The following is a 15,671-nucleotide window of genomic DNA, read 5'->3' on the forward strand; positions in this document are numbered from 1 at the left end:
TTGGGGAACAACTGTTTTCGTAATTCTGCTATTCAGGTACGGGAAAAGGACCAATTCTAAAGCCCCAGATGAGCTTCTCCTCTTCTCCCTGCTTGTCCAGCTCTGTGCTCCTGCTCATTTCCACCTCCTTAAGCCTAAGCCTAGGTAGAGCAGATGACGGCAGACCTGGACTTCCCCTCAACGCAAGGGAAAACACTGCATAAAAACCTGCTTGGGCTGATGGCTTCTCCTTGCTCCATTAAAAAGCAGTATTGATGCAGCAGCACACACACGTCAAACACCAACGCGCAGAATGACGCACCAGAGCCCCCGTTCGGCATGTTCACCCTCTTTTCCCAGCCGCGTGTCTCCGAACCGGAGGAACAGCCCTGCTGCTGCCTCCTTCTCCAAAGAGCCTGCGGCCAGCAGCCCGCTGCAGCAGCGAGACAGAAGAAAGCAGCTTTTTTGCCTTTTTTGTCTCAAGCAAGGGAGGATGAAGCCTTAAGTGGCAGGTTAGCCTTCTCATCAAAGAGCAATGTAAGGCTTTTACACTACTCAAATTGAAAATAAAACTGATTTTTTCCATCATGCTTTTATTGGAAGAATTCAAGACAGAAAAGATACGTTGCCCACTGCCCACTCAGCAGTAGGGATGAGGCGGAAGTCAGGCAAAAAAAAATCCGAGCCTGGAAAAGCTTTCAAGATTTTAAAATATTTCACATTCCAGACGAGAATTTTATGAAACAAAAAAATAAGAAAAAAGAGAAGGAGAAGGTGAAGGCGAAGGCAAAGGCAAAGGCAAAGGCAAAGGCGAAGGCAAAGGCGAAGGCGAAAGAGAAGGAGAAGGAGGGGAGAGAAGCGGATAAAGAGACTTCCTTCCCTGAAACAGTCGGGATAACAGGACAGCCAGGCTAGTCAGCCAGGGGCTAAGGGCATTCATTCACATGGGACATGGCCAAGTAAGATTTAAGAGATGGGTCTGCTCCTTTTGGCTCAGGAACCCGAACCCCACTCTCCAGTACCTTCTCCCAACCACAGTGTCCATTACTCTGGGGCAGTTCTTTTTGACCAAGACTTCTGACAAAAAGAGCACACATTTTCCTATAAGGAGTGTCTGTATCGATAAACCAACCCTTTGGAAAATTCCTAAAATATCCACAAATGTTCTAAAAACGTATTCACATGATTCAGCTTATCCTTTCACTCAAATTTATCTCCCCGATGGCTCTAACAAACTGCAGGTTTCTCTCCAAAACTCCTCTCTAGATTTGTTTGGAAATCTTTCAGCCAAACTATATGATTAGTTTTCATCCCTTAACCTTCTTAGTTACTCACAGCATGAATATGGACTGAATTTATAGCATTCCTATCCTGTAATGAAATGCAAAGATCCTGCATGAAAAAATGTGTACACAGATTTTGGAGTAACACATGCACACGCAATACTCGTGTGTGAGTGACATACACAGTCAAGTAAGAAAATCATGTCATCTGTAATTCATCCCCAAGACTTCAGGTATCAAAAAACTGCCTTCAGAGCAGCTGGTGGTCTCCTATTACCATGCTGGCTGCAGCAAGCTCTTCACATCTCATTAACAGCATAATGAAGGCTCAATCAGGGATACGGGCTATCAAGACCGCCAAACATAGGCATATAGAGGCTAGATTAGAAAGATTAGCTTGTACCAAGGGTTTTATTGCTTAGATCTCAAAATTGGGAAGGAGCTAGTCCTGTCACAGAAAATATTTTTGAAAGAGCAAACCGCACATGGAGACAAAGATGAAACCCTCAACGGGCTCCAAAGGCATCACACAAGGAAGGTGACACTAAGCGTGTCACACGCGCTGCTTGTTTCCACAGGTGGGGCTTAAAACCACAAAAGCAACTGCACCGTTGAAGCCAGAACCAGAAGAAGAGCAATCAGGATGGGGACACACATGCTTACACCGATGACCAAGCGTACTTTCCATATGTAACACAATTAGCGCTAAACTCAGCAGCTTTGTTTCTCATGTATGCGGTAATTATGATTTAATAGGGCTTCATAATGTTCTCTCTAATTACTGATTATATCTTTTTGTATACTTTCATATGCACGTATACATTTATATATTTTCAAACAGTTGGCACTGATGTACTCAGACAAAATCTAAGGAAGAAAGGCGGATGCTAGAAGAAGAAACCAGCACACAGAGAGGTGAACATCTATCCGTTGATGGCAAGAGCAGTGAGCAGCAATCCAGGCTGGGGCTCCTGGATGGGGAGAACAACCCTCCTTGGCACCCACGCTGCCAACAGCCGTCCTCCAGCCGTCTGCAGCCCGTGAGCCCTTCAGCATCCTTCCACGGCAGCTCAGACCCTGCTAGAAATGTCAGATTTCTGCAAACTTCCCTGCCCGCTGCCAGCACTGGTTGTCCGCTGCCGCCCAAAAAAAAAGGGGGATCACGCACACATGCATTTTTCCTCGCTGGGTTAGGGAGCCAAGTCTGCTCACGGAGGGATCGAGCAAGCCCCAGGGCCAGGACGAAGTATGAAGTGGGAGCTGGTAGGGTGAGGGGGATGAGATCTGGAGGAAAAGAGTAAGACCCTGCAGGATGAGCCCATCCCTGTCTCGTATAACTTCATCTTCAGCCACTTTTCACATCCTCCTTGAGCAAGAAGTTGAAAAGCGCTGGTACACAGGGACGACAACTATTTGATCAATGAACGCTGTCTGCATGGGGTCTTTAACACCCACAGAAATCAATGGCAACATCTTTCGACCTCAGCCCGTGTCAGATTATGCCTGCAGCAGTAATGGAGGCATAAATACAAGCAGCAATAAATGAGCAAACTATTAATTATGAACAAGCACAAAACCTTTCTCATGTATTCTTTGTGAAATTAGCAGCGAATGCAGTTAGCTGGCTGCCTAACCAAGCACAAGATGGTACATGCACGGTGATTTCTCACTGTAAAAGCCGCTTACTTTCATGAGGACGTGCAGGAGCGTGTTACCACCCGCTTCACATATATTATTTGAAACTATTGCCCTAAATGACTGCATTTGAATTTTGATCCAAAACAAAAACTAAATCAGGTCTCAAACACTCCCTAGATTACGAGGGAGAAGGTATATAAAGTCAGTCAGTAACTTACACTGTATTTTACCTTTATCTCTGTTATTATCAGACCTTCCTCACTTTTAGCCCTGGCCAAAAATTAAGTTTATGAGTTTTGATTTATGTGGCAAGAAGAGATGAACTGATGGTGTACAGCCCAGCAGCGTGACGTGGGAAGGACAGGGTGACAGCCAGCAAACATCAGAAGCACAGAAACACCAAGAAAGACAACAAATTATTTGAAGTGGTATAAAAGGGACATAAAAATAAATTGCCAAGTTTTACACCAAAGAATGTATTTCTTGAGAACAGAGTCCATGGTATTTGACTGTGGCAGTCTCCTAAAGGAAACGGTGCCCTGTTTTGAGGAACTGCAGAATCAGAAAGAGCACGTAGAGCGTGGAGAGGACGCTGGGATGCTGCACAGCCAGGAAAATGGACCGACTGATCCACCTGATCTCCACCTCTGAAACTGAGATCTCACAATAAAGCACTTTTATCATGAAGAATACGAAAGAAGCCGTTTGCAAAGACCCAAACAAATTTCAGCTTAAATGCCCCTGCAAATTAATATACTTTGTAGGAAAAAAAAAGTCAAATGTAGTGTTTATTCTAAGCACTTTATTGCCTCAGACTCATTAACCCAGTACCTTACATGCTCTCTTTGTAATGCAAATTTGCAAAAATACTATGCTTTCCATAAAACATCCATATAGACAAGCTCACACCGCTCAAATACCAATTTTAAGTGGAGCAAAAATACACTAAATTTTTCTTATACTTGGGCTCTGCACCTAAGTCTTATCTGCATAAGCAGTTTGTGAGAAACCTTCTGCTGTTGCTGCAGCCACCGTAGCTCAAAGGTGGAAGATTTCCCATAGCAGCTGATGTAGGCAATTATAAACTGAATTACCACATGCACAAGCCAAATGAAAAGACTTTGTAGAAGGTACCTACAGAGGTTTTTTTTGAGAAAGAGAGATCATTACAGAGAGGAGAGGAGATACCCTGCATTTAAGGAGCCCAAACATTGCACAAACTGCAGCTGCTTGCTGAGCTCCTATTTAATAGCCACCTGCCCAGCCATGCAGCGTATCACCACGAGGGTTTGCTGGGAATCCTCGCCACGTAGCACCAGGCTCGCCGTTCCCAACGCTGCACTGGCTGGGCGTAATACACCCGTCCAACAACGCGTGGAGCCCAGCAGGAGATACAAAGTCATCCCGACTAAGGTCTCCAGCCCAGCCTGACCCAGGTGGTCCACACAGTGGAAGATGACTCAGGTCGGAGAGGGCTGAGGGAAGCAAAAGGTTCCTGGTTTATGACTTACACAGCTGTGGAGAACGACCAAAACATCACCTTAAAGGTGCTGTGTTATGATGACTCTCTCCCTTCTCCAGTAGGCTTAGGCGTTGGAACATGAAATACCATAGCAAGCCAGCTGAGATTCACAATATAAATTGCACTGAACTAAATTCAAATACACAGGATAAATTCAGGAAATTTTATGATTTTCCCTCTTCCCTCCACAGGTACCAACTACTTTTGTTTCAAGATGATCTGTAATTGCGCCATCTCAAATTAAACTCTGAGCAACTGTTCTCATCCCACATTTAGTTTTGAAAACTGCCGTTTCTTTTTCAGATTTGAAGAAGGGCCCAGAAACCTGGAAATTGTCTAATTTTTACAACTATACCAGCTGGCCTGATAGAAGAAGATACTACCTCCAGGTACAAACTCTTCCCAGATTTTCCAGAGCTATGAAGCAGAACTCAAGACATCATTGCCTGAGGAGACAGAAACATCTACCCTGGTTTTCATCAGGGTTCAGAGCTAAGATGCACAGGTGACCAATGGGAAGCATCTGAACAAGAGGGTTTCTTTATTCTGTGTAATAACATGCCAACTGCAAGTCAGGTGTACTTCCCAGTCTGTCTGCCAGACCTGGTTCCCGACGATCCAAAACACATCGAGGCTCCGTTACTGCTCCTGAACCCAGATGACTTCCTGAAGGAAACCAGGTGCTCAGGGGCAGGATGCACACCCAGACCGTGATGCACCCACACCACGCAGGCACCACGTGGCAAGGGCTCGGAGCCTGGGAAGTCCATCCCAGCACGACTACCCCACAGTACAGACACAGGCAAAGTGAATCTGACTGAACATGAAACTTAAATTGTTAAAATAAATTAGCAGAGTCACTGCAAAAATTAAAAAAAAAAAAAAAAAAAAGTTTGGGGCAGGATCTATGATCAAAATACAACCCAAACAGTAATTCAGCATAGGAGCTTCACAGCGTATTAACAAAATAAGTACCTGTTCCAACACCCCCAATGATTTCTGAGATGCACTGAAAGAGAATGAACATACTGAAACCTATTCGGTTTTGAAATTCAGCTCATTTGGCACGTCCTCAACTTCTGAAAGAAAACAAACAGGAAAAGCAGACAAGCCGTAGCATGAGCAGCCATGCACTCTCCTGCCCACCTGCCTGAAGCCCGACTCAGAGCAACACACCTGGCTACACCAGCTTAGTTTCATCTTTAAACTCAGTCCTCAGCATGTCCATTAAAACAGTCAATAGCAATGCCAGCTGAGAAATGTCCATCACTGGCAACTCATTTTTACAGGTCATTGGCTAGCCAGACAACAACAGCTTCTAGCCATTACTGACCTCTCTTTGACATGAACCACCGATTTCCAGGAGAAAGATGAGCCACGAGCCATCCATTTCCTTAATCGTAATTAAAACAAAACCAAAACCACTCAACTGTTTCTATATGATTTCGTTTGTACAAAATATAAAAGTGCAACCACCCTGCTACGTTTCTGGAATGCGAACACTAACTTAATAAGAATCTGAATGCATTCAGTTCATCTATTGAGGCAGGGAGTACCTTATTATAAGTAGGTGCTGTTGAACAGAAATTAGCATCAGAACAGTTTGGATAACAAAACGTTCTGCTGCATCGACCCCCAAGTAAGCTGACAAAACAGATTCGGACAGGTATGTCTTACGATGGAAAAATTAACTGCGATAAAGAAAAGAATAAAATGCCCTTTAGATATGTTCAGTTCTTGGAGTCATTAAGATGCAAAGGGAATTTAAAAAAATGTCATCTCCATAAAGCTCAAGCACACATAAGAAAAAGCAAACAAACCTGCCTGGACGACTGGCTGTTTGCAGTACTGTCTGCCTTAATGGCTCTGGCAAAATTGGCTTCCTTAGTCGAGCAGTCCTGCTCCCGCTGTACTATACAGAGCTATATGATACAGATAGATCTGGGAGTTTTAAGAAAAATGGAGCAAAACCACCAAAAGGCATACCAAAGTCCGCATCAAAGAAAAAAGCATACAACCAGTTATTTCCTCTTACAAACATATTAAATATTTGCCATTTGCAAAGATTCTCAACCAGAGAGACAGACTGCATCATGTCTGATTCCAGTAAAATGTCTCCCGAGAAAGTCTGCCTTGATCTAAAATTCTCATACTTGGGTTTTAATTCCCAGTCATATTTACAGGAATCCGCTTCCTCCAGTTTCCTAATTGAGACTGCATGGCTTGAAATATGCCCATCAGCTATCATATGACTGCAAATCTACTTGACTAAGAGATATACATTCTCAGGCTTCAGAAAATAATTAGGCACTCCAGATTTTCCTGCAGCTTCCTGAGGAGCAGATGCCAACAACCAACATCCACAGCCAAGACCACTGGTCTTATCCAGCCTCACAGCTCCTGTACCTTGATGTTACAGTGATTCATGGAATTGCTAGCACAGTATCCATCAGGATACATGGAAATTATACAACAAACCCAACAACTGACTGCATGTATCCAGTTTCCACTCCAAGCTGCACTGATCTCCTACTCACCAGGCTCTCGGTCCTTAGTGGATATGCACTCTTTTATGGACTCTGTTATGCCAAGACTAGCTGCAGTGGGGAGTGGGCCAAGCAAGGATTCCAGGGCAGGTGGTCTTACAAGAGCTTCATTTCCATTTTTGCATTCCCCATCTTCATTTTGTTTTACTCTATCCTTCTCATGGAGTTCATTATAAAAGTCCTTGTTTAAGTGATTAGCAGCTGCTTCCAGTTCCTCATCTTCTGCCTCCTCCTCTCCAAGTACACTAGAGGTATTATCTTCTATAGAATCTGTAAGGGGAAGAAAAAACCAACAGATCATTGCATACCATCTGTTACAGAAACTAAATACATAGAGAGGTGCTCACTTAAAGAATAAAAATCTTCAGAGAAAATCTGTAGAAGAAATATACAATATTTTAGTACAACGTATGAATACATAGAGTTTCCAGGTGCTCTTCAAATTCATTACCTTGGCTATTAAAATGTATTTCTGTGAATACAGTCATCATTTAAAACAGAAGTATTGCGTTATCAAATTATGGCAGGTAAAAGGCTTTGCGAGAGAAGCTGGCTACCTACTGGTATAATTACAAATGAAAAATAGCATGTTCAACCTGCGCAAAGCCCTTCCGTATCGCTTAGTCAACTGGGGGATTCAGTGACAGAAGGGTCTAGATACTGGTCCACTGCACTTTCAGTGATGAAAAGGAACATTCTCAGGTGCCAGTGCCAAGCTTATACTGCACCAGGAAAGAAAAACAACTGAAAACATTCATGAACTGTCATTGTAATGAACGTAGTTGTTTTGAAGACTGATATTTGAACCAACTAATTGGCAGAGAGAACCCCAACACAATAGAGATCTTGTACTACGCAAGCCTATGATCACATTCATCACAATAAAGTTCATACACTTAAGACTGCCTGCAGGATCTGAACCCGTTATTATTTAAGTAGTCACAACTCTTTATAGACTTACCATCTTTAGTGAAATTCGCAAATACGCCTTTTGCTTTCGGTCTACTGTTTTCTAATTCAATCTCTATTTCATCTTGATAGCTCGATATTTCACCTGTGGTGTTGAAATAAAAATAAAACTCAGCAATCATTGATGTAATTTCGAACAAATGAGTGATATGTTACACTAAACACAACTTATACCTTCAAAATCCTCCAGCTTTTTTGATAACGCCTTCTCAAGCTGAAATGAAAATAAACAAAATAAACATGAAATTATGAAAAAAAGCCAACTTTGTACTGTTTGTGAACTTTATATAGAGACACAGAATCATAGGGTATTTTAAAAGCAATAAGCAGGTTTTGAATCCCAACTCAAATTACTTCATAGTGTCAGACAGGTAAGACAGACAAGTTTCAAAATACTGACCAATTTCAAACGTTATCTCACCCATCTCTACACTTCAAAAGGAACCTTCACCCTGGCAAGCTGCAAATAAAAGGCCCCATTCTTCAGCAGTCAAGACTCTATGACCGTGCCCGTAGATGTGAGCAAGCGCAAGGACGGCGCTGAAATCGTGCTGCCCGGGACAGACACAGCACGCAGGCGACGGCAGAGCGAAGTACTGAGCTACAGCGCCTGGCAGGCTCTTGAGAACATCACAAACACGCCCACAGACCTTTAAATGGTAGCACATTTAGAACAGTAAAAATAAAACCCCTGAAAAACTAATAATGTAAGATTTAGCTGTGATGGCAGTAACATCTTCTCTGGTGCCAGCTTTAGTTCATGCTTTGTAAAGAAATGAAGCCACGTGAGAACTAATCTCTGTGGAAGCAGGTGCTGTACCGCACAAAAACCCAGCAGTCTCATTAAAGCAATCGGGTTATTGTTTTCCTATGTGTTTAAAAAAAAAATTATATGTAATGGTACTTCTCCTGACCATGTGTATCAGCTTAAAAAAGTGTACAGTTTCTGATCCAATTACAAAGCTTACACCTTTGCAAGCCTGATCCTTGCTAACCAGGGCAGAAGAGTGCATACAGCCCATAAAAGAGAAGTGCAGACATTAGGACAGCTACTCAAGACCTCCATGCCACAAGCTCAGCTTAACTTGTCACGAGAGCCTCCAGTTTTGTAAGGACAAAAAGATTTGATGCTTTGGTAAAAGGTCAGGGCACAAGAAGGGAAACACAGATGCAGCAGGAAAGCAAGCATAAAGGAGATAACAGTGCTTAGGAGAACTGCATCAGCTTGCAAACGGGGGAGCATCCGGGCGGAGTGTGCCGAGCCCTCATCTACAATACAGCAGTCGCGGGCTAAGCACCAAGCACGGGGACCTGCAGAACGTGGCAGCTCAGCTGGTGCCCGTTTACTCGGCCACCCAGACGTCCTGATCTGCACTAACAAGAGCAGTGACTCAGTGCTTCCCGCAGCGGCTGGCTAAGATGGCAGACGCACTTCGATCCCTCATCAGGGGATGTTTAAAGCTACATTTGAAGCTACTATCTGAAAGAGCATGTCTCTCTGGAAGAGGGAGCAAAAATGATAGAGAAGAAAAACTTTTTTTTTTTTTTTAACTGGGAAGCTATCCCTTTGCCAGTAAAACAAAAAAATATCCTTTAGTTAATGGGTATCATATGCACTAAAGCTCACCCTTCCCTTAAGAACCTCGGAATAAATGTAATTAACCCTTATCAACGGCTGGTCAGTTAGGATTTAGTATTAACTGATTCAAAAAGGAATATACAGAGGGAGGAAAGAGGAGAGAAATATAGAGAGCATCCGATTCAGAATTCACCTGCTGTATCTTCAATTTTTTTTGACCAGCTGTAAATGAAGGAGGATCACATTCTTCTTCTAAGTCAATCTTCATAAACTCATCTATGGTTAGCTGACTTGTCGGTGTATCTTCAAACTCTGTCAACCTACCAAAGCATACAGTACATTACCATAACAACTTTAAGAACTTCTTTAAAAGTAACAAAATTTGTCAAACTGCTAAGTTACAGAATAAACATGTCATCCTTAGAAACTCTGGCTCAAATGCAGAATACATTAAAACTGAAGTGATACTAATTGTTTCATCTGCTGCAAAGAAAGTATCTTTTCATATCACAAATTAGCTTTTGATTTATTAAAGTATGTAACACACACTTTTTTTGATGAACAAAGACTGAACAGAAATACCGCAGCCACTATGGTCAATTAAGTACAGACTGACAAAACTGAGACGACAAGCGCAGTTCATTCCTCCTGTCTCGTTGCATTTGTTGTCAACAACAACAACAAAACAGCTTCCCAAACTAAAATATCTGCCATCATAGTTTAGGAGTACGCTCAAAAATACTCCTGATACGTTAGCATGATTAATTTATACAAAGCAAATGTTAAAGTAATATATCTTCAGCAGACTGGAAGAGAGACAAGAAGTAATCTTCCCCAGACACACAGAAGCAGTAGTAAAATAAAGGGATCGTCTGCACATTGCACAGACGGAATAGATGAATGCATGTAATTTTACAATAATATACTTTGTATTTGTTTAATGTTCGCATTTTAAAAGTTCCTACCTATGTGAGAGATGGGGCTAGCTCCATGGGGAACTGCCATGAAAGCAGCTGAATCTTTCAAAGGAACTGAATCTTAAATGAGACCACGTTGTCATAACTTCATCCACAAATCTCAGCATTTTATTATACAGGTGGTTGAGAATGAGCACATCCATTTTACAGATGGAGAAAGCGAGACAAAAGGTTAAGTACAAAGCCAGGTCAGGAAATGTCTGGCAGAATGCTTTTCTGACAGAAAGTGCCCTTTTAATAATATCAACATTTTCCATGGGAAAACAGCAAGGATGGGTCTGCAGCTGCTTCACTGGAATATTCCCATCTTCCAGAGGAAGCAAGGCTGACAACAGCTTCCATCTGCAAAGCTAGGAAACTGAAAACGGTGATTCAGTACTCCCAGCACAGGACTCTTCAGCGTTTCTCCCCCTGCAAAACGCAGCCATGGTTTTCTCTTTTACCTCTGATTGCAACAAAACTCCTTCCGAAGAAGGAATTTTCTCTAGGACAGAAAGTCAGTTTCCAACCAACTCCAGCGTCAAAGCCAAGAGCACAGGGCCGCACTCTCTCCCAATGTCCTTATCAGTACCTGTATTTCTTTTTTTATAACCTGAGGAGCAAGAGAAGACAGCCCATACAAAGGGACGTAGGCATGCCGTAACCGCAGGACGCTTTGCCTTCGGCACCCTGCTCCCGGCGCAGAGTCCAGAGGCCACACGCGGCATCTCGTGCCGTGGAACGCGCAGGGCGAGCCGGGCAGCCCTACGTCAAACCGGCAGCAAGCAGCACGCTCAGCCCACGCACGGCTACGCCGGCCAGAATTAGTGCTGCTGAGAAGAAAGCCTCTGAAACCTAGTCTCACTTTTGGAGTTCAGGCATCTCGACAAAGTCCCAAATTAGCCATCTGAGAGTGACTGACAGCCCAAAACTTTCCCTCAGAGTACCAGGGACCGGCTCCCTCCCCCTCTCTTTCAGATCAAATTGGAAAGGAGAGGAGGATGCTGTTGGCAGCAGCAGCACCCAGCTTTTAATTAACAGACTAGAAATCTTTCTCAGCGTTAACAGGCTTCCAGCGTGCATTACCCACCTTCCAGGAGGGAGCCTCATCTATCAGGCTAGAGGAAAAACCTGGCTAGGCACTCTTGTTATTATTTGAATTCAGGATTCATTTAATGCCAAATCCATGCATCACTTTAGGAGCATGGATCTTCCCAGCCACCATCATTAAATTACAGTCATCCATCTCTCCACGTATGAATCACGCACGCACAGGTAGTCCCACTTCAGCAAGACTTTTCCTCCCAACCAGCCTCGCCTAGTTAAAATGTTATTCTCCTCCCACTGTAAAAAGCCAACTACACACTTTGGCAAAGACGCCCGGTTTGTTTACCCCACACTTGCTCCAAGTTCGAGATGAGCAGCCAGACCCAGAGCCCAGCCAAAACAGCCACACCTCCAGGCACACAGAGCAACGCGGAGAACACCGGTAGCAAAACCAATCGCTCAGGAAGCAAGGCTGGGGATGAGATGACCATGCTTGGGTTTCAGCACTTAACCCTGTGCACATCTGCTTGCAGACACCTGAGGCTCCTTCCGTCCCTCTCCTTGTCGAGCGTGTCATGACTCACATCACGTAGCCTGCACCCGTCAGACATCAGCCCACGGGTGAGCCGTCGTGCCGGCAGCTGGCACGAGCTTCGGCTCAAGCGCCAGCTTCAGCCCTGAGCTGAAACAGCAGCACGGGGCTCTCCCAAAACCTCCAGTGCACCAGCACCAGGACAGGACAGAGCTACGTCGAGTTTGCTGGTGGTGCTACCAAGGAGCTCCAACCCACAGCACAGCACGGTTCGACCATCTGACCTGGCCACCAGTGTCCAGTCCCATGCCCATGCCCTCCTCTTCCTCAGTCCTGATCCAAGCCAAACGGGGCGAGGGCTGACCACCCGGCGGTGAGGGCTGCCAGCGTGACGGCGTAGGTACAGCCCGGCGGCAAGCCCAAATTTAGAGCGGCACGTTACTTCTTCACTTCTCACCGGCCTTAACCACAAGGCTCTAGCCTTCCTCCTGAAATGAAGAACCATCCCTGATGGTCAGGATCACAGCTTGAGCATCATCTCTGTGGGAGAGCGAGCTGTTCACTCAACATTTTCTCCTTTAACTTGATATAAATAAATACCTGTGTTTGCCAACCACTTGCCTGCCTCAACATTTTACATTGGCTGATATCCTGTCTACATATTTTTAAACATTTCTTTAATTTTATCCAGTGTTTGGACACATGCCACCAAGGCAACAAACTGATGCACGCAGCCGTCTACACCACATGAAACAAGGTAACATTAGTTTGGCAGCTAAGAAAAACTGACGCAACCTTAATTATAAGCACAATAATTTCAGGGGCGAGGGAGTGCCCTCATGAAAAAAAAATAGCTACAGGCTATTTTTTAAGTTCCACATAAAAATGGTATCCAAGTTCATTTTGCACTTCTGTTAATCTAAAAAAATCTAATAAGAGTTGCCATTTCAAGTTATGCACAGAAAGAGGAAAATAAACAGATATACAAATTAAGATATTATTTCCTTGGCACGGATCCAAAAGGGCTCTAAAAATTGCAATTTGGCAGACAAGTATTTGCTATTTATAGTCGAAGCAGAGGCAACCACTACAGCTCAGGCTAAGATTCAACTTCCAGTATAAACCCTCCTCTTATAGTTTCTCACAGCAAACTCTTTCAAGCGAATTCCTTCGGGAGAAAAGTCTTTCCAGAGCTTGGTGTCATCTGCCCCTAACCCCAACCCTTTTTTTTTTCAAAGAAAATTTCCACGGCTTTTGTTCCATCCCTTTATGGACAAAACCACACCTCATCTTCTGATAAAGCACTTTTGTGTACAAAACAGTAAACCGATTCTGTTCACACTTAATTTAGCTCCCAATAAGGGAAAATGGGTCAGTCATTTTGAAGTTACGAGCAATGTTTTTTTCACTTTCTTTTGTTTCAGGGATACCGTCCAGTGAAGACTTACGAACCCAGTCTACAGCTAAGGAAAAAAAAAAAAGACTCCTGTGTGCAGCTAGCTGCTCGGTTTTAATGTTTAATTGAAATTCTGCAGCAGTGGGGCACGACGAAGCACGTAAACGAACAAGGTCTTCTGGAGTCCAACTCACAAATGCTTCAGGAGTCCAAGTTCAAAGTCCAAGGGGAACTTCTAAGCAGAGACCATTTAGGAAAAGCCACGGTGTCCTCCTACGTATACACAATCAGCACCTCGCTCTAGAAAGCAGGCAGCATAAAGCAGAGGTATCTTGTGCTGGACCTCTATACAGAAGGGCAAACAAATTATAACTTCAGAGACACTTGGTTTTTTAAAAGAGTGAAAGTGAAATTTAGCCTGAGCAGTCAGCCTTTAGGTTACCTGTTGTGAGAGGTCTTTTTAAAGCACTTAAAATATTTTATTAATAGATTAAAAAAAATACTAAGCTGAATATTGGCATATTGTTAGCAGAAATACATGAAAAAAACCTTTATTGCAAGATACGCTGGTGGTGGTAATTAAATTCCCTGGATTTTTTCCAAATCAACAATACAATTAAAACCCTAAGTAATAACCTACATGGTATCTACATAATCCTAACTGTCATATCAATTACAAATATTCTAGTAATAGATCAGCTGATTTGACAACTGCAACATTTGCAAACTCTGGAAAAGTAAGGGATTTACTTTTGTATCTTACTGAAGTACCAAAATATTGCCGTATATTCCCACTGTTTTAATTTAATGTTCATCAGCGCTGCCTACCACTCTAAACCTGTGCACTCACTCATAGGAAAGGAGTTCAGAATTCGCACTGATGTGGCAAACCGTCACTATTTTTTATACTACAAATTTAAGTCTATTGCATCATCCTTCTCTCCCCGTTTTTTTCCAAGCCACACAATGATTATGCATCAACTATTTATGGAAGTATGTAAACACATACCCTAAAAGGGATACTTAATAGAGAACATCTATCAGAAATAGTTATTAAATGCTTCCTACATGACATGAAAAAAGGTTTTCCAGTATCCACCAGTATGTAAATAAACAGAAGTGTAATCTCCTTTTATGTAATCACTGTACATATATATAATTTTACATGTACTTGCAGGAATATAAAAAATGTATTTTTAAAGCCTATATGAATGAGTATCTCATTACTAAAGGTAAGGACAAAATTAGAGGCGATCTAGTTACTGTGGTTTTACAGCTTACAGCTTATCACCTGAGCTGTGCTAAATTAGTCTGTCTGTGTTCCCAGCCCAATGCAACTGTAAAGAGAAATATTTTCACTTAAACAACGTCCATGGTGTACTTCATTAATACATTTCACCTCTTTTTGCAATGGACTAAGAGCATACACACAGAGTCATTTACTGCAAATTAATTGATGACTGATAATTTATGGTGCTCATTTGCTGGCAACTCTCTCCCGTTTTTCTAAGTACTAAAGAATGGGTACCGTGAAAGATTTATTGTACTAAATAAAAGCACCCTTCAGAATTAGTTGCTTTTACTTGCTCACACCAAAACAGAGATTTAGATTATCACAAACTCATTAGCATAAATTTTAAAGCCCTGATTCTGCAAACGCTTACACAGGCGGTTAACTCGGGTTAACAGTTGTACACATGGTTAGCCCACCAATAATCCCACCGGCAGATCTCCCTGGCCATCCCAGAAGTCCACTAGTCTAAACCACTTGGAATTTTTTGTTCTTGGGTTTTCCCCCCCCCCCGATTCAAGTGTTCACACCACGCTAATGAAACAAAATGCTTTAGCATTCCTTAAAATTTTGTTTCATTAGCATGGTTCCTCCGCTGTGGTCTGTCAAAACCACTCTGTGATCTCCTGGAAAAGAAAAATAGCACGCTGCTTAATTTCTTAACAGCCACTCAGATGAGGAAAGTCAAACACAGAGAAAACTGTTTACAAGATCTAAGCTCGAGTTAGTGCTAATAAGTTAATTATTGTATCAAAAGTAACAGACACCAAATAATTTTGAAATGACATTTTTAAATAAGTATGAAGTACTAAAATATATTAGGAATTTAATTAATGTGTTAGCTTACTAGCTGTATAGAAGCCAGATTTATAAAAAGGAACACTGCCTGTGAAATTGGATTCCTCAAAAATAAAACCTTTTTTCATTAAAACA

General features: G+C 42.6%; 1 protein-coding gene across 3 annotated transcripts in view; it reads right to left on the reverse strand.

Moving 5' to 3' along the window:
- Nucleotides 1-15,671, reverse strand: part of BRF1 (BRF1 general transcription factor IIIB subunit) — a 176,737-nt gene that overhangs the window by 66,606 nt on the left and 94,460 nt on the right. For all 3 annotated transcript variants that reach the window (XM_075503746.1, XM_075503748.1, XM_075503747.1), the window contains 4 exons: nucleotides 9,710-9,836; nucleotides 8,112-8,151; nucleotides 7,930-8,022; nucleotides 6,960-7,238 (listed from right to left, as the gene is read on the reverse strand). In XM_075503746.1, coding sequence (XP_075359861.1) covers nucleotides 6,960-7,238; nucleotides 7,930-8,022; nucleotides 8,112-8,151; nucleotides 9,710-9,836 — 539 coding nt within the window. The remainder of the gene's footprint in view (nucleotides 1-6,959; nucleotides 7,239-7,929; nucleotides 8,023-8,111; nucleotides 8,152-9,709; nucleotides 9,837-15,671) is intronic.

This window comes from Mycteria americana, chromosome 5, assembly GCF_035582795.1.
Source record: "Mycteria americana isolate JAX WOST 10 ecotype Jacksonville Zoo and Gardens chromosome 5, USCA_MyAme_1.0, whole genome shotgun sequence".
Taxonomy (NCBI): domain Eukaryota; kingdom Metazoa; phylum Chordata; class Aves; order Ciconiiformes; family Ciconiidae; genus Mycteria; species Mycteria americana.